General features: G+C 36.2%; 2 protein-coding genes across 4 annotated transcripts; one reads left to right on the top strand and one right to left on the bottom strand.

Annotated features, from left to right (window-relative positions):
- Positions 1-37: 37 nt before the first annotated feature.
- eps8l3b (EPS8-like 3b) lies at positions 38-20,760 on the top strand. Of its 3 annotated transcripts, none has more exons than XM_017468388.3 (20): positions 38-236; positions 1,086-1,146; positions 2,305-2,372; positions 2,467-2,531; positions 5,096-5,254; positions 5,426-5,575; positions 6,311-6,417; positions 6,635-6,765; positions 8,196-8,320; positions 8,447-8,567; positions 8,662-8,732; positions 9,526-9,600; positions 9,919-10,064; positions 11,482-11,653; positions 14,710-14,741; positions 15,194-15,287; positions 15,804-15,908; positions 16,041-16,126; positions 18,982-19,114; positions 19,298-20,760. In XM_017468388.3, the coding sequence occupies exons 2-20, from the start codon at positions 1,109-1,111 to the stop codon at positions 19,337-19,339; spliced, it is 1,920 nt and encodes a 639-aa protein (XP_017323877.1). In that variant the 5' UTR covers positions 38-236; positions 1,086-1,108; the 3' UTR covers positions 19,340-20,760. The 3 variants fall into 3 exon arrangements, with proteins under 3 accessions (XP_017323877.1, XP_017323875.1, XP_017323878.1); XM_017468386.3 differs by having other exon boundaries at positions 1,061-1,146; XM_017468389.3 differs by lacking the exons at positions 38-236; positions 1,086-1,146; positions 2,305-2,372; positions 2,467-2,531 and adding an exon at positions 2,937-3,197.
- LOC108265745 (glutathione S-transferase Mu 3) lies at positions 20,555-24,638 on the bottom strand. Its single transcript, XM_017468390.2, has 8 exons — positions 24,482-24,638; positions 22,889-22,964; positions 22,696-22,760; positions 22,505-22,586; positions 22,002-22,099; positions 21,236-21,331; positions 21,000-21,110; positions 20,555-20,865 (listed from the first exon to the last, which is right to left on the bottom strand). Exons 1-8 carry the CDS (start codon positions 24,515-24,517, stop codon positions 20,770-20,772), a joined length of 660 nt encoding a protein of 219 aa, XP_017323879.1. The 5' UTR covers positions 24,518-24,638; the 3' UTR covers positions 20,555-20,769.

Raw genomic sequence — 24,638 nt, 5'->3', positions numbered from 1 at the left:
GTTCCCAACCTTTGGACTGAGTATATAAAATTGGATTTTCCATTCCAGTAGCTCAGAATAACTGACTTAAAACCTACCTGAGCACACTTTCCGTACAGGTGCAGCTGGACTTTGCAACAGGGTTTTTGCTAAACAGGAGCATATTTGTGAATCTTTTTCTGGTATGCGTAAATAAATGGTGCTTTTCCGGGATTAATAATGGAGCACTGAGTTTGGAATTATACAGACTTTCTCAGGTAATGTAATTTTGTTGGATATATATAAGTGATCTGTCTAAAGATTTATAACCAACTGATTAGATGATAAACTAGGAAGGGGTTACATTACAGTATCTAACAGTGGTAAATTGTTAGACAATTCTGATACCTTATAATAAATAAAATGGGAAAAACAATCATTCTCATCACTGACAAATGAAAACAAATCTGAAAAAGCTTAGACATATAGTGTGGGTCTCATCAATATCTGTTATTGCTTCACTTATATAAAGCTAATAGAATTGGTCTGAAATAAGGTCACATTAATAGAGATAAAAAAAAAAAAAACTATTTCAATAATACAGTGAGGACTGAGGAAATATGGTGTTATAGACTTAAAAGATTCTAAAAACGATGAACACTTTTGGGAGCAAAATTGGTTACTTTTTTATTTTATTTTTTTTAAGTAAGCTAATTGTGTTTAGTTAAATTGTCAAAACTGTTAACCTATTCTTGAAACTGCATTTTTCAAAGAGTTTAATTTAATTCCAAGGTTTTGTGTGAAAATTCTGGGATTTTAAGACTGAGCCATAAATTTCTCATCTATGATAATTTGTGTGTAAAACCTCATATTCAATGGCATATAAATAATGATCATAAGGTTTATGAAATTGTTGCCAAAAAAAGACAGAGCTTTATAATAAGAGTTTTTGTTGATTTCTCATAACACCATAAGACCTACTTGTGGTTCCTACTGGGATTTTTTAGGTCATTTGCTGTTTTATTTAGTTTATTGATATATTTTACTTAATGTCACTTCATACCTTATTTACCTTGAATGTGTTTTCATATTTTTGGCTCAGACTGCCAGCACTGTTTTTTTAATAGGTGTGTGACATCAGAAAGGAAGAATGTTCATGAACAACAACGGCCCAACCTCCCCCACAAGGTACTCATTAAAGCTAAAGCCTATTTCTAACCACAATAAGCTGGAAGCATGAATGGTTTTAGGATGCTGCAAATTATGTTGCAGCTTTAATTTTATTTTCTACATGTATTTAATTGTTCAATATTGACAGTTAATACCTACCTCACAATAAATGTGAACTACTCAGCTATTCCCATGTTTATGAATCATTTGCATATTTATCATTTTAGGTTTGGGTATTAGTTACAGTCAAGCTTAGGCTGATTTCTATTAAACTGGACAGGTTTTAAATTGATTAGGATAAAACGACTCGGTCCAATCTGGCAACTTTGCTTTGTAGTCCTTGCAGTGTCTAGTGCTAAGAGAGATGAAACGTGTAAAATCATTTGTCTAGTTTTTTCTGTATCAGGTCAAATATTGCGTCACTGCAGCAAAAATAACACCCTGAGATTGAGAACATTTTCCATTTTTAAAGGCAAGCAATTTTTAACCTGTTCTAGCAGTACACTAGCGTTCAATCAACTTATCAGACATATTCAATCAGTATAAAAATAAATTATTTTATAGCTGCAAGTCTGTTATGCAATTAGTCAGGATACTGTTGCGTTTCTGTGTGTAGAGTATCGTTATTCTGTGTTTAGCTGCTGGTGAGTAGGGAGATGGGAAAGGTTTGCCCACAATAGAATTGTTATAGAGATAAAACAGGCAGCACAACTAAAGCTTTTTTCATAGTAAAACACTCTATACAACTTCCACAATAAAATTATAACATTTCAAAATACTTATGAAAAACTGCAAATTCTTAAAGCCTGGAGTGTCTACTTTCATATTAGCCATTAACCACTACTGTAGCGTGTAGACCTCATAAAGAAATGAAATAGAAACTGAACATGAGCAAACCCCCCCCCCCCCCCCCCCCCACCCCCATCCAACCATGTAGAAATTCAGATTCAATTTAAATTGAATTTAATAGATTATCATATGATGTATGGTGTCAAAAAACAGCATTGTTAAATGAAATATTACAAATACATGATAAGAGAAAAAATATTAGTAACAGTTTGTAAAGTATTTAAGGTTGATGTAATCTGAAACCTGGCATCCAGTACTCTATTATTTGCTAATGTCTCATATGAGCTGCGGTCCTGATGCACAGATTGTATTGTGTTTGTATTGTAGAGGTTTCTCATCAGAGGCATTCTCTCAGAGGTCCGATATGTCTCGACCCAGTGCAAAATCCATCTATAGTGAGTAATAGCTTCAGGCCTTTTTACTTTTCTTTCCCACCCAGAACTTCTGTATGATTCTTTCTGTAATTCCATGTTTTCTGTTGCAACACAGTGCAAAGGAAGGAATATTTGGAGACCATAAACAGACAAGCAGATGCTTTTCAGTACAGAGTGGAGGTAAGGAGAATCACTGCTAACATTTTTAGAACATTTTGTTCAAAGAGCGAGTTTTGTGGGTGTTCTGAACATTTTATGCAAAGTTTGTAGCCATTCAAACAATATTCATGTACAAGCCCAATTCCAAAAAATTTGGGACATTGTGTAAAATGTAAGTAAAAGATATGTACTTTTGTAGAACATAGAAAACAGGGTAAAGGAAAAAACAAGGTCATTTTGAATTTGATGGCTGCAACATGTCTCAAACAAGTCGGCACGGGTGCACCAAAAGGCTGGAAAAGTAAGTGTTACTAAAAAGAAACAGCTGGAGTAAAATTTTGCAACTAATTAGGTTAATTGTCAACAGGTCAGTAACATGATTGGGTTTAAAAAGAGTATCTTAGAGAGGCGGAGTCCATCCCAAGAGTGTCATCAGGAAGAGGACTTTGTACTTTGTACTTTCTTGCTAACATGTCAAGCTACATTTTCTTTTCTTTTTTTTTAAGAATGAGAGGCAAAGGTAATAACAGGAAGTAACTGATGGTCTCAAATGACGTGTCATTCTTTAATGAATAAATTTACTGTGTGGTACAATACTGCTGTGGTGTAAAAGGAATGAAAATGGTTTGGGACATACTGTTATAAGGAAGTAATAAACATCAGGGAGTGAATCACAGCATCCTGTTGGTGAGTACTTTAATCAGCATGCCCCATCATGGTTTATTCATCATAGCTTTATGAAGTTTCTGGCCACCTGAATGTATCATTTGGCAGACACTTTTATAAAATCAGATGTAGATATGTCACATGTACCAGATGCAGTTAAGGCAGAATACAATCCAATCACAGAGCTGTTAAAGGAACAGAGTAAAAGTGCTACAAACAATCAGTTAAACTACACTTCGGATGGTTACAGGTTCAGGCTGGACTTGTGTTTTTTTTTTCTGAAAGGAAACCCTCTGCTGTAGGGCTCTACATAGAACCTATAAGAAATACCCCGGAGAGACAAATCTGTGTGGAGTGCTACACAGAACATTTTCTAGGTGTATTTTATAATTAAAGCAAATGATGTGTTTGATTATACTGTAGGGCTAAAATATAAAGGGTTAATTACTTAGCCCACTGCTCTCCTATAACCAAAGACAGAAACGGGTGCAGCGGAAGGTTGAATGCGTGTTTTAATTTATGATTTATATATCTGACTCTACTGAATGAATTCTCTGACTCCAATTAATAATAACTGTTAACTTATTTATTTGACTTCAATGAATAATCCTCTAATTAGTGCTAGAAATATAATACCTCAGTGTTCTGATTATAATTAGTCTAAAACAGTTTCATGCTAAGCTTTCATTATAAAATGAAGTTCCTATGTCAGAGGCTTTTATATAGCCTGTAATAAACAGGTTTATATCGATATGCAAGCCTAGGTCTTTCCTATATCTTTTATTTACTTGTCAGAGATTTCATTTAAACTAGCAAGTATTAGCCTTTTCTATTAGCTTGTCAGAGGTCGATTTTAACGCGTCTAACAAACTACAACTTTAGCTTAGGAAACTGTTTCTAATAACTATGTAAATGTCATTTTTAAAAAGTCATGCATTTTTAATGCAACATTAAAAATGTTGCATATACAGAAAACAGAAAAAGAGAACTTACAAAATGTTGATCTGCGTCATGGACACATAGGATGCGTGTTGTTAAAGCATCTCTGATGGTAAAAAGCCTTTTCTGATGTTACAAGCCAACCTTGAGTTATACTAAACATGCTCTCTTATATGTATTATGTATGGTGACCAAGATAGCAAATGGGAAATAAAACAATGTTTTATGGCAGAATGAACCCCCAGTTAGTTAGGAACTCATTAAAGGTGTGTGTGTGCGTGCGCATGGAGAACAAGCAAGATATATATACTACACCATATATTGTAAATGTTGTCTCCTGAACCTATATGATATTTATGATATCACCACATCCTTCACCATGAAATATGGATAAAAATAGTACCAAACATGCCCTGAGGAATACTGTAATTAAACACAGTTCAGATGACCAGTTTTGGTTTCCCTGGTATCTCTATAACACATTCCCCATCATTTTAACCTTAATCAAATTACTGTCACAATTTATACATCTTCTACAATATTATACACTATGTAAACATAAAAAAAAAAAACAACTGCTAAAGGTTTGAAATTATATATCTGAGAATTCTTCTATATCTGGCCATGTTCTGATCGTGAGTAAGTTTTTAATATTTTGGTCTAATACGTTTCATATAATATAATATAACATGATATGATAATAGAGGAATGGACCATTGATCACCTCAACAGGAAACAGCACAGTTAAAAAGAACCCATGTATTGTAGATATATATATAATGTACAGAGTGCACACCCATACACACACACACACACACGCAAGTAGTACTTATTGACTAAAAGCCCCTTAGGTGTATAATTTTACTCTCTCCCTCTATGTATACTTACTGTAATATATAAAGAGTTTACATTTCATTAATTATCATTATAAAGAAATTCAAGGTTTCTTGTTATTAATTAATTTACAACTCATTCCTCAGCACTTGTTTACATGTGAAATAAATGGGAGGGACCTGAGCAGCATTGATGATTGCATGGCCAAGCTGAAGAATCTGGACAGCCGAGGGAAAGTGTGGGGTCAGGATATGATCCTGCAGGTGCAGAACGGCCACTTACAACTGTGTGATGTCGAAACAAAGGTCAGGGCTCACCTTATAGCATAAGCTTTGTTTCATTTTTATGGAATGTACAGGAATTTAAGGGTAAGGTACAGTATGTAATGTGCTCTTATTACAATGTTTCTTACAAATATTTCTCTCTTCTATGTCTCTCTTTCACTCTTCAACCTCTTGAACTTGCTGACTCTGCAGGAGCTCCTGGATTCACTTCCTCTTGGCAACATCACACAGACAAAAGCAGTCCTGGACAGCTGCGTTTATGACTCCCTCCTTATTGTCACAGCTCAGGACAACAGCCGGAGGGCTCCAAATATTTTCTTGTTCCAGTGTGAGGAAACTGGGGTGAGGACTTTAATCTCACTATTGCTTATGCTTGCTGTGAAAATCAATAAACATTGTTTTTTTTCTTTTCTTCAAATAACCTCTTTGATCTCTTAGATCTGTGTGTTGATAAGTCAGGGTTGGTTTGTACACTTTGCCAGTTCATTCGGTACTTCTCACTTACCATATCACTGTACTTTGTATGGATACCGTTACTGACTGTAGCCCATTAGCCTCACTCTACTTATCGATGGAAAACGGCCACCATAGGACCATGGCTATCCAGATATTATTTGTGTAGCAGATCCTTCTCAGCAGCAGTGCTTCTTACAGCAATGAGAACGGCACAATAGTGACATAGTAGTTGTGTGTCATGCTGGTATGAGTGTATGAAGTGGAGCAGCATTGCTGAGGGTTTTAAACACCTTAATGTCACAGCTGGTTTGAGAAACAGTCAATCCATCAACCATGCAGTGATGCTGTGATCAGAAACTGACAGGGATTACGGGCTTGAGGATAAGCAGGAATCCCATAGAATGAGATTTTATGGTGAAAGACACTGGAATTTACAGATTAAGATGACAATTAGTAAAGAATAAAACACACCAGGTTTTATCCAGTTTGATTGTTCAGTGACTGAGCACTTGGTTAGACAATATTTGTCTTATTGAGAGGTAGTAATTGGAAAGGTATGTCAATGCGACATATTCTCTGGTTTTTAATACACAAAGTTGTGTGCACTGCTGAATTTTACAGGCAGAGGAGGTGAAAGCTAATTTAGACAGAGAGATCCAGAACAGGGATGCGCCAGGGATGAGGGAAGGACCAGGATTTCCGCCAAGTGAACCACCATTTGACATCAGGTAGGCTGCTATCTGACAAGGGCCTCTTGGGAAATTGTATCTGTATTTAAGAATTGCATTAAACAGTTAAAGTATTACTCCTGCCCCAAGAACAATATACAGAACTGTATGAATAAAAATGCCTTGTAGATGTGCTGCTACATCATTAAAAAAAATTATATGCAATGAAACAATGTCTGCAAACAAAGCCTGTAGTGAGATATCATGTCTTCTGCAGGAGTAATCTGGAGAACATTATAAGTCAAGGTTATTCAGCGGGTTTCCGCAGACCTGGCCCTCCTCCAGTGCGCTCCACACCTCCTACGTCCGAGTATCCGCCTTCTCAGTCCAGCACCTTCCAAGACTATGGTAAAAACAGACTCAAAAATTTAAAAACCTCATTATCCAATTCTATACAGAAAGAAGGAAAGTGAAATTGAATAACAAACTTTGAATGAAAGAATTTTAAAAAAGACTTAAAAACATTTTTTTTTTATGTAGAAGGTTTGACAGTGCATACTCTCCATATGCCTCATCAAACCATATTTATTTGAAAATGTTCTTCAAAGGTTTTTGAATAGTTAGCGGTTCTTGGCACCCAAAAGGGGATCTCCTTGTAATTCTCTCTCAAAATAGATCCCTCTATTGTAAGGTTCTACATGGAAATAATATAGGTTCCCTCATGTGCCATATTGAAAATTTAAGCTATAGTATACGCTCTAGAGCAGTGGTCACCAACCCTCTTCCTTGAGATCTTCTTTACTGCAGGTTTCATCTCCAACCAAAATCTAACACAGCTGTTTAAGTTGATCAAAATCTCCTTAAGGCAATGAGTAGATGGTCAGATGGGCATGATTATGTTTGGAGCTGAAGTCTTCTGGAAGGTAGCTCTCCAGGAACAGGGTTGGTGAGAACTGCTCAAAAGTGTAGTCAAAAATCTCGTTGCAGGTTCATTTTTAAGTGAATGTACTGAATTGTTGTCCATTTCCGAACAGTCATGCTGTAAGATTTTGTGGTGAAAGAGGCTGGGGTTTTTATATTCAGCTTACATTTAGTAAGAAATAAAAGGTGACGTAGTATGCTGCATTATGAAAATGATCAATAATCAGCTGTATTGTTTATTTTCCAATAACAGCATGTCCCCAAAGCAATTTGTAAAATCTGTTTAGAGTTATATTTTATGCCATGGAACATCCCTGTACAAAGTTAGCTCCTGTTATTACTTAACTTATAACAGCTATAAACAGTTGTTCCATCACCATCCTCTTTTTTGCTGTCTTTTGAAGTTAAGACAAAACATGTAGCTTGTCATGTTACTGAATAACTGGAAAATGCAAAGTCCTCTGTCTTGAAGACATTACCGCAGACTGTTACAAAGGGCTGAGACTGAAGACTCATTCAATAAATGTTTTATAAATTGCTTAAAGAATGCTTCACCATATAAAGGAAATGTGCTGTTTTTAATCTGTTCATTTTTAATCTTAGATTGTGTGAAGATACCATAGAAAGTGAAAGTTACCATAGAAATGTTTACATATTAGAATGAACACATTAATTTAAGCCTGAGATTTGCCATACAGCTGGAACTACTGTTAAAGGAAATGAGAATCTGAATGGAGAATACAACAGTGCTGTAGTGCAAAAGGTTTTAATAAATTGGTCGAAATCTTTACAAGTCACTGGCTGATATTTGTCAAAGCAGTGGTTCATGTTTTCAATGGCTGAAAAGAGCTTTCAATCTCTGTTCAATTTATAATTCCATTCTTAATTCAGTATTATGTACAAAACTCTATTTCCAGATGATCACCAGCCTCCAATGTTTCCACCCAGAGAGGAGAGCTTTTTCAGTCCAGACGTGCATGAACGACAAAGCCACATAAATCAGCAGCCCTCTCCCCCCATGTTAGACACTGACAGGAGTGTGGTCAGTTTATCTTCAACTAATTCTGCCTTCTTCTCATCCAAAATCAACTTTCTAAAATGTGTGCATGTTCATCTGATTGTTTGCTTCCCTATACATCTATTTAAATACTGTATCTCTTCCCTCCAGGAAATCTTTAATCATGTAGTGGCTGACATTGAGATCTTTATGGGCAAAGTTGGAGCAGCTTTAGCACAAGTGGATGGAAAGAAGAAAAAGAAAAAGAAAGGCAAAAGCACAATAATATATGGTAAGCAACAGCAGTGTGGGCTAAGGGATTTTTCGTTTCAGCAAAGTTATAGATAGGAAATGTATTAATTTGTTACTCTTTATTTCCTGTGCAGGTGAAAACTTTCCCTCTATAGATGAATATGTGGCCTGTCTTCAAAAAATTAAATATGGCTTTAATCTTCTTGTAAGTCAACAACTTGACCATTACAAATCTTTAAACTTTTTTTTGAAGCAAAGAATATATATATATATATATATATATATATATATAGTAGTGTGTCATGCTGGTATGAGTGTATGCAGTGGAGCAGCATTGCTGAGGGTTTTCAGTATTTGATATGTATGTATATATATATATATATATATATATATATATATATATATATATATATATATATATTTGCGGTTGGAATACTTTTTAACGGGGTAATCTTTATAAATTCAGCTACTATCGTGTCTTGTGGACTATATTTAAACTTCTGTTATGTGAAATAGCTTATTTTGTTAAAAGTATTAAGATTTTGCAAATTCTGCAAAGGGTATGTAAACTTCCGACTGCAACTTTAAATATATATATATATATATATATATATATATATATATATATATATATATATATATATATATATATATATATATAAGTTTAATTACCACAATGCAAAGTATTAATGCAGCAATACTGCAGCCATTTAAATCTATTATATACTGTATTTCTCTAAACAGTTTTGGAGTTTTTTTAGTATTACAGGAAATCACTAACAATTTCCTTTGTCTTTAAGATGACAGATTTAAAGATGACAGAAGCTGAAAAATGTAGATGAAGTGTATAAGTAAATAGTTTGAATTACTCAGAAAATCAAAATGAATGATAAATGCTTCAATCAGTAGTTCATGAAACAAATAGGCTAAAGTGCTCCAGGACATCATGCCCTGTTTGTGTACTGGGACTAATACTTGCCTTATTTTTCTTGTTTTAGGGGAAACTTAATGGACACTTAAGTAAACCTGATGCTCCTGACCTTATCCACAGTCTTTTCTCCACCCTTGATTTTGTGAGTATCTACCAGTTTAACCTGTTTACTTTGTAAAGGAGCAACAAAAAGCTTTAATTTAGCATTTTCTTTGTTCACTGTTAGTCACAACATCAACAATGTATGGAATAGAAAAATTTTGAAACATTTTCTTTTAATTTCATCTGTTTGTTATGTCATGTGCTGAGATACCTGGTCTTCTAGCCTTAAATGTCCAGATTTCGAAAGCTTTCTCTGTGTGTCAGTAAATTATACCATGCTTTTTTTTTTTTTTTAGGCCAGACCAAAATGTACCAGGACTCCTTGAATAACTAACCATTCTCTCCCCTCATGCTTTAGCTGGTGAGGCAGTATCCTTTTGAGGTGGCTCCTTCAGTTGTGAGTCCCCTTCTCACAGAACAAACTCTGCAGCTCCTCAGCCAGGTGGTGACTCCAGAGGAGGGTCAGCTCTGGAACAGCTTACAAGATGCCTGGAATATTCCCAGGTCAGAACACCGCATATATTTAACATGTCAGGCTCTTTAAGAGTATTGATGCATTGAGACCATTGTGAAGATGATCAATGCAATTATTTTGGCTTAGTACAATAAAATATATTTTAAAGGTCCTATTTAAACTGGTAAAAAGTTCCACAATCATTTTTATTATTAATAAGATCAGTAGTAGTCTATTATTTATTTATTTATTTATTGTGTCAACCCCAGAGTTCCAGTAGTGACTCATAGTTCATATTAAGTATAATATGACTAGAACCAGACTATATAGATGTTCTATTATTCCCAAATGACTGTTTTCTTGTTCCCACACACACACACACACACACACACACACACACACACACACACACACATACACACACACACACAAACAATTGTTCAAGCGATATACAAATACCAGTGTTCTAGGGTACTGGTCTATATATTTGCTTTATTGCTTGGTTTGAATCAGAATGATGCCACAGCTATTCATGGGTAAGGGGCCAAGAGGACATAATTGGCCCAGCTCTAGCTAATTATGGGGTTCTGTTAGGTTGCATGTACAGGGCAAGATGTTGATGTTGCATTAGCAGCAGTTTAAAATGATTCAGTGGCTGGCTCGATGTTGGAGAGAGTGTTTTATCCCGTTCCCTCCCATGTTGGTAACTTCTATCTGGGAAGAAATCTGGGCATTTAAAAAAAAAACATGCAGTGATCAGAAATCAGTAAAGAGCATGGCAAGAATTGTACAGGCACACTCACAGCTAAGCAAATCACATCTGAATCCAGCATTAGTCTGGAGCATGACCTCTCAGAATGCACCACTTATTGGACTTATTGGCTGCAATACTCAAAAATAAAAATAATGTGAGTTGTTGATGTCTTCCTGGTACATTAGGGCCCGTGATACCCATTAAGGGATGTCTAAACAGCACAGTATATATGGTAGCCATCGTGTTATCCCAAAGTTTATCCCTTCATGGCCACAGTTTATCCACACTCAGCTAGAAACATCCAGTATGATAATGTGCTGTGTGACAAGGCACATACGAGAGCAAGTTATTTATTGCTCTAGTGAATTGCACATTCCCAGGAACTTATTGAGCATCATAGGAATGAGGTGGAAGGGTCTGTTTTTCTCAAGACTGTTTAGTCTCTGTTTAGTGCTCTAAATATCTGTATCTATACTCGGATTTTAACCCGAAATGGGCATGGCCTAAACCATAACCTAAACCACTAGAAATGTACACTATAACTATTTTCTAAATTGTTATTTCTGTGGGTTACATCCCTAGCATGCACCTAAAAAACTGGCAACTCAGTATGTATAAATGTTGCATGAAGGGCTTCAGTATCAAAGGTCATATTGCTAAAGATACTGTGTACTAAACTGGAATCTTATAAGATTCACTCTCTGCATTCTTAGACCAGGTTGGCCGAATGCAGATCAGATACCACCATATGTTCCACAGTTTTATGATGGCTGGCAACCGCCTGCACCAGCCCCTCCCCAGTCAGGACCCATGAACCATCCTCTGTCACGGAGCAACAGTCAGAGATTTCCAGCCGAGAATGACATACAACAACGACCTGGACAGGTAAAACTCATCAGAACCTCCGACAAGACATGAGGTCTACACTAGCTAGTGTAGATTTTCGGTATTTAAAAAAAAAACAAAAAAACAAACACACCTTAAACATATAGTATACAGTGCATCCGGAAAGTATTCACAGCGCTTCACTTTTTCCACATTTTGTTATGTTACAGCCTTATTCCAAAATGGATTAAATTCATTATTGTCACCCAAATTCTACAAACAATACCCCATAATGACAATGTGAAAGAAGTTTGTTTGAAATCTTTGCAAATTTATTAAAAATAAAAACAAAAAAAACAAATGTACATAAGTATTCACAGCCTTTGCTCAATACTTTTTTTGAAGCACCTTTGGCATCAATTACAGCCTCAAGTCTTTTTGAGTATGATACTACAAGCTTGGAACACCTGTTTTTGGGCAGTTTCTCCCATTTTTCTTTGCAGGACCTCTCAAGCTCCATCAGGTTGGATGGAGAGCGTTGATGCACAGCCATTTTCAGATCTCTCCAGAGATGTTCAATCAGGTTCAAGTCTGGGCTCTGGCTGGGCCACTCAAGCACATTCACAGAGTTGTCCTGTAGCCACTCCTTTGTTATCTAGGCTGTGTGCTTAGGGTCATTGTCCTGTTGGAAGATGAACCTTCGCCCCAGTCTGAGGTCCAGAGCACTCTGGAGCAGGGTTTCATAAAGGATGTCTCTGTACATTGCTGCATTCATCTTTCCCTCAATCCTGACTAGTCTCCCAGTTCCTGCCGCTGAAAAACATCCCCGCAGCATGATGCTGCCACTATCATGCTTCACTGTAGGATGGTATTGGCCAGGTGATGACTGGTGCCTGGTTTCCTCCAGACATGACACTTGCCATTCAGGCCAAAGAGTTCAATCTTTGTTTCATCAGATCAGAGAATTTTGTTTCTCATGGTCTGAGAGTCCTTCAGGTGCCTTTTGGCAAACTCCAGGCGGGCTGTCATGTGCCTTTTACTCAGGAGAGGCTTCCGTCTGGCCACTCTACCATACAGGCCTGATTGGTGGAGTGCTGCAGAGATGGTTGTTCTTCTGGAAGGTTCTCCTCTCTCCACAGAGACACGCTGGAGCTCTATGAGAGTGACCGTTGGATTTTTGGTCACCTCCCTGACTAAGGCCCTTCTCCCCAGATCGCTCAGTTTGGCCGTATGGCCAGCTCTAGGAAGAGTCCTGGTGGTTCAAAACTTCTTCCATTTATGGATGATGGAGGCCACAGTGCTCAGTGGGACTTTCAATGCTGCAGAAATGTTTCTGTACCCTTCCCCAGATCTGTACCTTGATACAATCCTGTCTCAGGGGTCTACAGACAATTCCTTGGACTTCATGGCTTGGTTTGTGCTCTGACATGCATTGTTAACTGTGGGACCTTCTATAGACAGGTGTGTGCCTTTACAAATCATGTCCAATCAACTGAATTTACCACATGATCAGTGGATGATCAGTGGAAACAGGATGCACCTGAACTCAATTTCGAGTGTCATGGAAAAGGCTGTGAATACTTATGTACATGTGCTTTTTTTGTTTTTTATTTTTAATAAATTTGCAAAGATTTAAAACAAACATCTTTCACATTGTCATTATGGGGTGTTGTTTGTAGAATTTTGAGGAAGATAATGAATTTAATCCATTTTGGTATAAGGCTGTAACATAAAAAAATGTGGAAAAAGTGAAGCGCTGTGAATACTTTCCAGATGCACTGTACACACTAACTTTCTGTTTTGCTAAAATCTAGATATAGTGAGGTATTTTTTTAATACGAAAATGAAATTAATTCTAAACACAATTGCTGCAACAACAACAAAAAAATGCTCTGGCAAATTGCATCAGAAAACACATTGCCACTGTTTGGAAGACTTCACAATACAAGTAGCAATCATGATGAGGGTGAGGAGTACTTAGAGACATTATTAAAAAGCGCTCTAATGGAAAAAAAGCAAAATAGCCACAGCAAAGATGTTTAACATTCCTATCACTATACAGTTGGTTTGATAATATGTAGGTGGAAAGTTCATGGAACCACAACTCACTGTCCACTGACAGTTGCACTACGCAAGATTTCACAACATGCTCTCAGACTAAAGGTAAGGAAGCTAAGAGAGAAGACATTAGTCACTGAAAAAGAGTTGCAGGATGACTTGAAGGCAGCAGGAACAACAGTTACACGGAGAGCAATAAGCAATGAACTGCGCCAGAAAACAAATCCGTTTATACACCCTACACAAAACTCCTCTGCTAAAAAAGAAGCACAGACAAATCAGAACTCTTTGGAACAAAAGATTAAGCCAGAAAAAATAAAAGAGCACTTTGGATATATTAATTAAGCTTATCATGTTTGGAGAATGAAGAGTTACACATAAGATCCCAAGAATACCATAGTATGAAGGAGGGAGTGTTATGGGGATGCTTCTCTGCAAACAGTCCTGGGGCATTGCATGTCATCGAAGGAAACATGAATGGAGCAATGTACTGGGACACATTAAAGAAGTTTCAACCAGGAAACTGAGTCTGAAAAGAAGATAGACATTTCACGCAAGACAACATCCCCAAATACAGCCGAGACTGGTTTCTAAAACGTTTATGAAGGTGCTTGCATGGCCTAGCCAATCCCCTGACTATTAATTGAGGGTTTTTAAATGGCAAGTCCATCAGAGGGACTCTTGTATCCTTGGGAATTGAAGAAGAATGGGCCAAAATTGAACCACAATCCTGTAAAACCCTAATTACCTCTTACCATAGACATCTCAAAGCAACAACTTTGCAACAAAGTAGTAATTTGTGTCTTAATCCCCCCCCCCCATCAGTTTCATTTTTTTAAACATATTTTTGTTTACACTTATTAATACATACATTTATGTTCATATGTATAAGTATAAAGTCAAAATACATTATGTGTGTAAATTTGAAGTGATGTATATTAAATAACAAAAACAAATGTTTCCAAATACTTATTTCCCATCACTCTATTTAATGTGCATTAGATGGTTGTAGTTTAATAGTGACATTGTTGACACAAGCTGTTTATTTTCCCTTCCAGGATAACAGGCTTTTTGGTGCTCCGCCTGAACGGTAAATAACAGTCTGTGATAATACTGCTGTGACAGCTGATCATTATGAGTAAAGTGGACAGTATTGAAATCTAAATTATAATACCTTAATCACTTACAATACATCAAACTCCAATCACTAAGATTTTTAAGAGCTCAAATTTTCAGAACAAGATGATTTCACTGTCTTTCATCTTGATACAACAATATGCCCAAACGGAAAATCCTTTCAATACACTTTGTAATGTTTGTCCTTATGCTATAAAGTTAGTATGACTGTCATGGCTTACTCATTAGGAATCGAATCCTACATCCAAATTACTATACAAGTTAGGTGATGGTGTCTACTGGTAAACGCGCTATACAAATAAACCGAATAATGCATACATTTAGGATCTTTAGGGGTAGTGTTAATGTCATTCCTGTGAAATTATGCATCTACAAAGCAATTATTTGTGCTTTTTTGTCCTGTAGCTCAGGAGAACCTCCGCTCCACATGCGCGTGATCTACGATTTCACAGCCAGAAACCGTCAGGAGCTGAGTGTGATGAAAGGTGATGTGGTGCAGGTAAGATGTACTGCTGTAAAGTCATACATACTTGATTTAGTCACTCCTTTTCACTTTTACTTAACATTCTGTTTGTTTTTTGTTTTGTTTTTGTTTTTTTTAAAGCCATAGTCAATGTATAACATAAATATAAAAATTCCATTACTTGGTGTCACCTAGAAGAGAATGGGTCTTTAGAGTCTGGTTCCACTGAAGGTCTCGTCCTTACATAGATTTTTAGTCTAATGTAGTCTTTTAGTCTTATATAGTCTGTTGCTCATTAGGGCTCTATATAAGAAAAAATCTGTAAAATCTGCTAAAAGCTTTATACAAATAAGATCAAATAAATTAAAATGTGTTTGACTGACTGGCCAGACTGCAATTACTGGTCTTTTTCTTAAATTTTTTTTTTTTTTTTTTTTAAGTGCATACCTTCTTTCCCACAAAAGCAATGTTTTGTTAACACTGTTTGCTCAGCTTAAATGTATGAAACACCACCCTGTATGTGAGAAGTTGTTTGTGAACATGTTCCGACAGGTGGTACACAAGTCCAGGCAATGGTGGGTAGTGCGAAACAATCTTGACGAGGAGGGCCATGTGCCTCCAAATGTTCTAGAGCCCATGAATAGAGAAGAGCCAGCAGTAAGTTCCACCAGTTTTCCATTATTTAAAGCATCGTTCATCATTTACTGTACTTTCTGATTTGAATGTCAAGAAAGCCAAGAGACACACAAGAGGTGTTTAACTTTGTCTTCTGTCCTACCATTTTGTCAGAGAGTGAATCGACCTCCAAATCTCGATATGAAATCCAGCCCAGAGGAAGTGAGGACCTGGTTACAGTACAAGGGCTTTTCCAGCTCGTAAGGAACCATTTCGAATTGTGTATTAACTGTTCAAAACTGCATTTTACAAAGCCGCATTATAAGCCTGAATGCTGTTTCGTTCATAAAATATTACCCGGCTCATGACACGGTATGTTTCGTCAGATGCATACAGTAGATTTACTGACTGAAATTTATACATCCTTGAAGGGAGGCTTGCTGTGTATGTGTATATATATTTATATATATATATATATATATATATATATATATATATATATATATATATATATATATATATATATATATATATATATATATATAGTGTGACAGAAAGCTTGAAATAGGGTGTGGAGAAATGTCATGTTCCTCTATGACAGCAACAACAACCCATGGACTTCCTTGGTGCCAGTTTACTCTTATATTTGTAATAGGCTACTGGATATCTTAGCATAACTCATTAGGTTTTGGGAGTGTTCCCCTCTTATCACTGGTAAATGAAGAAATACTCCAGCTGTCATGTCTGATAACCTATTTGTTTAGCTCAGCCCATCCTCTTTATTGTCAGTACCTGATAGCCTGCCATACATTTAACATTTTCATTCCAAGCATTTTATAGCATCTATAAACTATTATATTTAGACTTTAGTTAACTCAGGGTTTCAGCTTATCTTGTTCTGTGCACAATTTTCATGCTGTTAAATTCATTAATGAATTTAAAAAAGGCAGGTACAGATTCATTAGGTGTAGTATGTATTGTAGATGTGTATCTAATAAATGTAGTAACAATATGCATATATTCATATATACACCACATTGCCAAAAGAATTTGGACACCTGACCATTACACCTATATTTGCCAATTCCAAAACCATTGGGATTGACACAGAGTTGCGCCCCCCCCCAAGTGTGGCTGTGGGGATTTGTGTTCATTCAGCCACTAGAGCATTAATGAGGTCAGGCTCTGATGTCATGCGAGGTCAGGGCTCAGGCCACTTGAGTTTTTCCACTCCAACCTTGGCAAACCATGCCTTTGTGCACAGGGGCACTGTCATGCTGGAACAGGTTTGGTCCCCTCAGGTCCAGTGAAAGGAAACTATAATACTACAGCATACAGAGATAGTCTAGACAATTTTGTGCTTAAAACTTTCTGGCAAAAGTTATGGGGAAGACCCACATATGGGTGATGGTCAGGTGTCCACATTGTTTTGGCCATATATATATATATATATATATATATATATATATATATATATATATATATATATTTAGTCTATATATAGTTAAGGGCAAGAGTTTGCATTTGTTATGGTTTATTTTAATTGAAAAACTCATATAAAATGGAATTCTTAATGAAAACAAGCAAAAACCTGGGTCTATACTACAAGAAGACAACAATCCAAAACATAATCCAGACCTAAGGCAAATGTTTTTAATGACTCTGTTCGATTTCAGCCTTAATCTGAAGAAGGCCATCTGGCAGAATTACAAGATATATCAAGGAAAATGTCATTTACATTTTGTTCTAAGCATATGCAAACTTTCTCTCATTATCAATGCAAATATCAATCAGCCAATCATCTGGCAGCAGTGCAATGCATAAAATCATGCAGATACAGGTCAAGCACTTTGCTTAAAATTCACATCAAACATCATCAAATAACCACTCTTTGACTTGACACTTGAAGGTTGGAAAACATTGCCTGGTCTTTTTCCCATGTTCAATCTGAGGGTACAGTGGGCACATGCTCACCCAAACTGCAGAGTTTTTAGGTGATAGTTTATAGCCTCAAAGTACAACATGTTGCACATTCAGAGATGCTTTTCTGCTCATCATGGTTTAAGGTTTATTTGAGTTGCCGTATCCTTCCTGACACCTCAAACTAGTCTGGCCATTCTCCTCTGACCTCTCTCTTCAACAATGTTTTTTTGTCTGCAGAACTCACACTTACTGGATGCGCGTTTATTTTTCGCACCATTCTGTGTAAGACTTTAATACATGAAAATCCCAGGAGAACAGCAGTTTCTTAAATACTCAAACCAGCCTGCCTGACACTAAAAGTTATGCCACTGTCAGTCACTGAGATCACATTTTCCCCAGTTTGATGTTTGATGTGAACATTAACTGTGAACATTGACCTGGATCTGCATTTTATGGATGTGTGATTTTGTGGATTGCACTGCTACCACATGATTGACTGATCAGGAGTAGAAGTGTTGCTATTAAAGTGGGAATTGAGTGTACATAGTATAGACATATCTTTTTCAATTCAATTTTCATCTATTAACTATAAATTAGAATGTTTAAAATTTATATATATATATATATATATATATATATATATATATATATATATATATATATATATATATATATATATATATATATATATATATATAGCATATGCAAAATCTAATATAAACTAAATAATGGAATGGATTGTGTATTGGTTAATTAAATGTCATAATAGGAAAAAAATGTTTTTGTGCATACAGTATATTTGTAAACGTGGATTAATACTTTTAATTTCTTTAGAAATGTATACTGAAAACATTCAGCTATTGTTGGCCTTTTGGTCAAAATCACATCAAAAAGCAAGAAAAGCTGACATTATTTAAACGTTAATAATTGAGTTTCACAATTTGGCCACAAATATGTTAATTACAGTTTACAGCTGACTGTAAAATATACAGAAGCCTATTAGCTACAGCTATAAGTGCAAAGTTACTCAATTAACTAGTTACTCGTGTATAGGATGTACACTTTTAGGAGCACTATTAAATAGGATTGCAGTTGTGGGTGAAGCACCATAATCATTTATAACACAGTGCTATAAACCCCACTTCTCTTTCGCCTTGTCTGGGTTTTATGAGTGTGAATTTTGTGTGTGTAGGACAATACGGAACCTGGGTATGATGAATGGAGCATTGCTTTTGGGGATGAGGCGTGATGATATACGAGCTGTGTGCCCTGAAGAAGGAGGTCGTGTTTTCTTCCAACTGCAGGCCGTTAAATCATCTATGGCCGTATGTATAACTGTATATGTATAACATATAAACGTATGTAAACATATCGTTTAACCAGAACTCTTACTTATTGGCGCAACTCTTATAATGCATCAGTTTAGTCACCCAAAACCAAAGTAAATATTTGTTTATACATTTATAATAGCAGACAGGTTCTAAGGTTATATGCACATTTTTCACCAGCTTGCAAGTGAAGCAGAATACAACCACTACAATGGCCGTTAAATCTGACATCATGGGCTTTGGTGAGGATGCAGATGCCAGTTGACGGATTCGCTCAAGAGAACTGCACAGTGCTTACATGCTGGAATTATCATCATTTGTCAGTTCATGAAAACAGATTTATGATCTGAACATAAATATCAACTGAAGTTATACTCCCAATACAATTTTAAATTGGTGGTAAAAATGTGTTGTTTCGTGTCATGCCTTTTTTGATCCTGTGTTTATCCTATTTATCATCTAACACTTGTCAGAATTCTAAAGATTAATATGAAGTTAATAATGAAGGTATATATAATTAAAAATATATTTAAAGCAATATTTACAGTGAAATATTTATAGAGTCTATGATCCAGTTTAATCTATCCACTCTAATCAGAAACTGTTCCTAAGATACACTGATTATAGATTTAACTCTCCCTATTGCTTGTGTTTCTTTGTATGTACAGCACTGTGCAAAGGTTTTAGGCACATGCAATGAAATGCTGTAGAGCAAAGACACCTTCAAAATAATGAAATTAAATGTTTCTACTTAAAAAAAAAAAACTGTAAGGAACAGTAAACATTAGTAAATGAAACATCAATATTTGGTGTGACAAAAAAATAAAAATAGTACAATTTATGCAGTTTTATAAGGAGATTAATTGGTAAGTTATATTGAGCATCTTGCAGAACCAGCCAGGGTTCTTCTGGAGACTTTGACTGTTGCACTTGCTTCTTATTTTTGCAGCAAAACCCAGCAGCCTTCATTGTGTTTTTTCGTCTGAAAAAATTTCAAACATTTTTCTGTAACATTTCATTTTGTGTTGGAAAACTAATGTTTGGAACCTAAAATGTTTTTAGTACTGATTTGATAATGTAGAAGTCATAAAATCAAAAAAAATCTATAACAAAGTTTGTACTAAAAAAAAATAGGGTGCCTAAAACTTTTGCACAGTACTGTATCTTCCTCTTTACTTTATAGACCGGAATTTTCAAGCAAGACTGTATGTCATGTATCATCACAAAGTATGATGACTGCTATCGAGAATGGTTTTGCAACTTCTGGTAAACCAATCTTCTGAACTTTGACCTATTTGAATGTATTGATGTTCAAATAAAAGTGATGTATGGGACATTTTGTATTGAGAAAATGTTCTGAATCATTGTGCTGTTTCAGCATGACTATGTTTCTTATTTCTTAATTCAGAGCAGAAAATCAAAGTGTTATGAGTAAACTGGCAATGAACAAAAATCTTTACATTTTTATTGAATGAAAATAAGAATGGAGCACAATTTAATAATAAGTGCTTGTGTCTTACATCCTTTCCAAAAATACATTGGTCTAAATTTTTTGTACTACAACAGAGGTTGCTTAAACTATTTACTGTTTTATGCATTTTAAGGCTTTTAAAGGTGACTTCAGTGTATCATCACCGAAAAGGTGCCAGTCTTCATTCCTTCTTGTGTCCCCACTTTGCCATCTTGTTGTTTACAGGTGTTTTCATGAACCTGCTTGATTTCATGTATGCTGAGATCTTCTCAAGTGCCTTCAATAGAACAATAGCACAACATTTAGTCAACAGTCTGCTTACTTTCTTAGTATTTATGTTTTTTTATGCAGACATCACAATAACTGAAGTCTCCAATATGATTCAAGAAACAAACAGGATTTAACCCAAACCTCAAATCTGTCCAGGAAATCTTTGAGGTTCTTGAAGTTGTCCAGGCATTTGGGCTCAAACATGCGGTGCTGGTCCAACAATTCATACATGATGAAGTCCACAAATGTGATCTACAGCAAAAGAATGCATAATTAATTGCACAGCCTACATAAATGTTGGAACACGAGTCATTTACAGTGTAAGACCAGAACATTCTGTGCAGTCAGCATGTTTCTTCCAGTAAGAATTTTTTTACCTTATCACCAGCAAACCACTTCCTCTCTCCCAAAAACACAGAGAATTGCTTCAGAATTCCTGGCAGTGCATCCAAGTAGCCTTTCTTTTTGTTATCCTGAAAAGTTGGAAATAATATAGGATTGTAGTAAACTATGAACACCACTACGCTATGAATTATGCATGCATAGTACCGAGTCAATCCCGAAATTGTGAGTGTGATAAAATAGCCTACATCCTGCACACATTATGATTTCAGAACCTCGATTTAAATTTTGTGCACAATTAACTGTTGTATAATACAAAGATATATATAATAAAATGTTCTTGTGGTCTGTCCAGTCACTGTTACTTGACAAATGTTTCACCCCTGCCTAAGCTTTCGGTCACTGTACTTCTACTTCACTGTGCAAAAAAAGATGTGCTGGATCAAGTGCTATTTTATAAGTTGGCAAATAATAATGGTGGAACCCTTTGTTTATTTTCAAGTTGTCTGCTGCATTTCATATTGGGGGGTTGGGGGGGGGGGGGGGTTGGGGGGGGGTGGGGACATGATCTGCTTCTTTAGTTCAAAGTTTTCTGGTTTAAAGGTGTCAAGTGTCTGTTTGAAGGCGATCATCAATTCAGACCCCTCTACTTGAGAACCTACTCTGAATCCGAATTTTGATGAACAAAACATTTTGATCTTAAGTCCTCAACTCTGTGTATGGCCCTCAGTGTCTATAGTTAACATCACATGAAGTGAACAAGAACAAGGTTGAAATAACACTTCGACTGTAGAAACTTACAAAGTCTAGATAACAGAGCATGACAAAACCATTGCGGAAGTCCATTGCCTGATTCTCCAAGATGTCCACTCTGATGATCTCGTCCTCCGTCTCCCCACCTAAAGTCATGGTAAATAAATGTAGAGAAAGATACAGTAGACTGCATTAATCTTTTATTTAGAACCTGCAACATATCAATAGCTTGAGTCCCCAAAATCACTGTAGCACAAAGACCTTCAATTCCATATATTGTTTACAAGAAACCTGTCGTTAAATGTCTGCAAGCTTCTCCTTTTGTGCTATTTAACAACTAGTAGTATTCGGTCTCTTCACTTATTTAAAAAATGCACTTGCATGCCACGTTTGTGCGGAAACGGTTTAAAAATTGTCGCAAAATGAAACCAACTGAACCTAATGATGTAATGTCAAAACAATAAATCTAACTCTGTGCTAAGAACAGCTTAAGAGACCAACCAACACCATCCAAAACAACAGTAAAGTGAATGAAAAAAGTGAGCCCTCACAGAGGTTGTGCTTGCGAGCAATGTATCTCATTATGGCGTTACTCTGCACAATCTTCCTCTCTCCATCCTCAAGGTAGGGCAGCTAAAAATAATGTAAAAGCAGAGTTATTGTAGAGGACTTATTAATCATCAACACCAAGATACAAATTGTTGTCTTTTTTTTTTTTTTGCTTTCTCTTGACACCACTTACATTAGGAAAGTCCATGTTGAGCGTGGCTTTCTCTTTGAACCAGCAGCTTTTATCATAATTGGGAGCTGCAATTAAAAACATGCATGTGAATGTATTTCCCCACATACACTGCTAATTTAAAACCATTATATTTCTATTTTTATTACATGATAGACTTGTTGCTTTTTTAAAAGGTTTTATTCTAGCCATTTACCTTCACCACAGGAATAAAATTTATCCTCCCATTCGGTGCCAGTGTACTCCAACAGCAAGCGAATGGGCTGAGCAAGCTGTTAAACAAAACACAAGGTTTACATGTTTTAAATGATGGGAATGCTTTTCAGTGACTTGGTCCAATCTGTTCAGCTCATCAATACTACTACTCTTCCAGCACTCAAACAGCTCTTTACAGTATCCCCCCACATAGCTGGCTAATGTTACCCAACACTTAATTTATTCAATCAAATTTTGCTCAACATTCTGATGAACAATATGACATTACACTTGAAAAGCATTAGTTATGAAATCTATTCACATAAATGTTAAAATCAGTCCCTCCAGCATTTTGCGATGGCAGAAATTAACGCAAAATTAAGCAAACCCCACAATATTTGGAGGAGCTACCAATTTTTCAAAATTTCCACATATTTTCTGAAGACTTGGGCCAAGACACATCATGTGATATCACCACATGCATTCAGACATAGACCTTTTCAACTCACATTTGACAAACATCAGTACAGCTAAAAAGATCTCATGTACCAACAAACATCACTGTGAAAGACCATGCAATTTCACCAATTCAAGTAGTTTTCTGGAAAACAAAAAAAAAAAAAAAAAACTTCTGCACACGGCATCGCACATTTTCAGAAAAAGCCACAGAAAAAAATCAAGCATTTTTGGCCGCAACAACAAGCAAAAAAGGAAAATGACTTGCATATTACACTTTATAATGTTTGAGATCACTGAAAGATTTTCTCCTATTGAACGCCATTGTAACTGCTCTGGTAATGTTCCCCTGGACAGCAAAGGACTAGTTTCTCACATATAATGAAATAATGAAATGAATAATAAAAATACAGCACAGACCTTCAAATTAACCCCCGACTCGAGAAGCACATCATAAACATTTCATTACGTTTCAACATATTTTGTGTGTTTCAGTGTGGAGTTTTCCCTTAACTCGCATAAAAGTAGTATTTGATTATTTCTTTTATCCTGATGTTCACCAGATGTGAACCTCATTTTGCCTCAGGCGCGCGCGCATTGAATCAATCTCTCAATCTCTCTCTCTCTCACACACACACACACACGCGCACGCACGCATGCTCAGTATGGAGAATCGGCATTAAAGAACAGTGCCATATTTTTAACAGAACACTGAAAGCATCTATTGCGGCGCTTTTGAAATGCGAGTCGACTCCCAGCATTCACCTAGAAAAAGGCTTAAAGAGTCGACTCTCACGCGAACGACACATTACTAGTGTTGAAAAGTTTAACGGTCGGGAACCGAGTCAGTTATTTCCAATTCAAGTTCAAACGCACGGTTTATTCAGCTTCATTTCACTTCAGTGGACTAATATACCCCCTGCTAACTGTACGGATGCAAATAGGTCGTGCTAAACGAATACTTCAAGTCACTTTGCTAGATCTTTCTCTCACTTGTCATGGATTTGGTCCTACATCAGCACACTTGTTTGTAAAAACTATTCAACGCGTAAACAGATGAAACATTTTGACCAGACAGTGCTAAAACTTGAATAAATACGCATTATTTAAAACACGCATTCGGTTTTTCATCTCTTACCCCTCTTATATCCCAGTAAACTAGCTTCATCGCCATCAGAAACACAACCACAAAATGGATTCACACCAGAGCCCGTGCAGCGCTTAAGAAGCTCGCCAGATCAGTGCATTCAACCCACTGGCGACGCGTCACTTCCGCAATGTCATAACAACATTAC

The sequence above is a fragment of the Ictalurus punctatus genome, chromosome 5 (genome assembly GCF_001660625.3).
Source record: "Ictalurus punctatus breed USDA103 chromosome 5, Coco_2.0, whole genome shotgun sequence".
NCBI classification, from domain to species: domain Eukaryota; kingdom Metazoa; phylum Chordata; class Actinopteri; order Siluriformes; family Ictaluridae; genus Ictalurus; species Ictalurus punctatus.
The sequence above is the reverse complement of the archived record's forward strand: the minus strand, read 5'-3'. Positions and strand labels throughout refer to the sequence as shown.

Coding starts and splice junctions, on each gene's coding strand:
- eps8l3b (XM_017468388.3), top strand. CDS start 1,109: ATGTTCATGAACAACAACGGCCCAACCTCCCCCACAAG. Junction 2,532..5,095: donor CTTTTCAGTACAGAGTGGAG/GTAAGGAGAATC, acceptor CTCATTCCTCAG/CACTTGTTTACATGTGAAAT. Junction 19,115..19,297: donor CCGTTAAATCATCTATGGCC/GTATGTATAACT, acceptor ATTTTTCACCAG/CTTGCAAGTGAAGCAGAATA.
- LOC108265745 (XM_017468390.2), bottom strand. CDS start 24,517: ATGGCGATGAAGCTAGTTTACTGGGATATAAGAGGG. Junction 22,761..22,888: donor ATTTTATTCCTGTGGTGAAG/GTAAATGGCTAG, acceptor TTTTAATTGCAG/CTCCCAATTATGATAAAAGC. Junction 21,111..21,235: donor AGTGGTTTGCTGGTGATAAG/GTAAAAAAATTC, acceptor CTTTTGCTGTAG/ATCACATTTGTGGACTTCAT.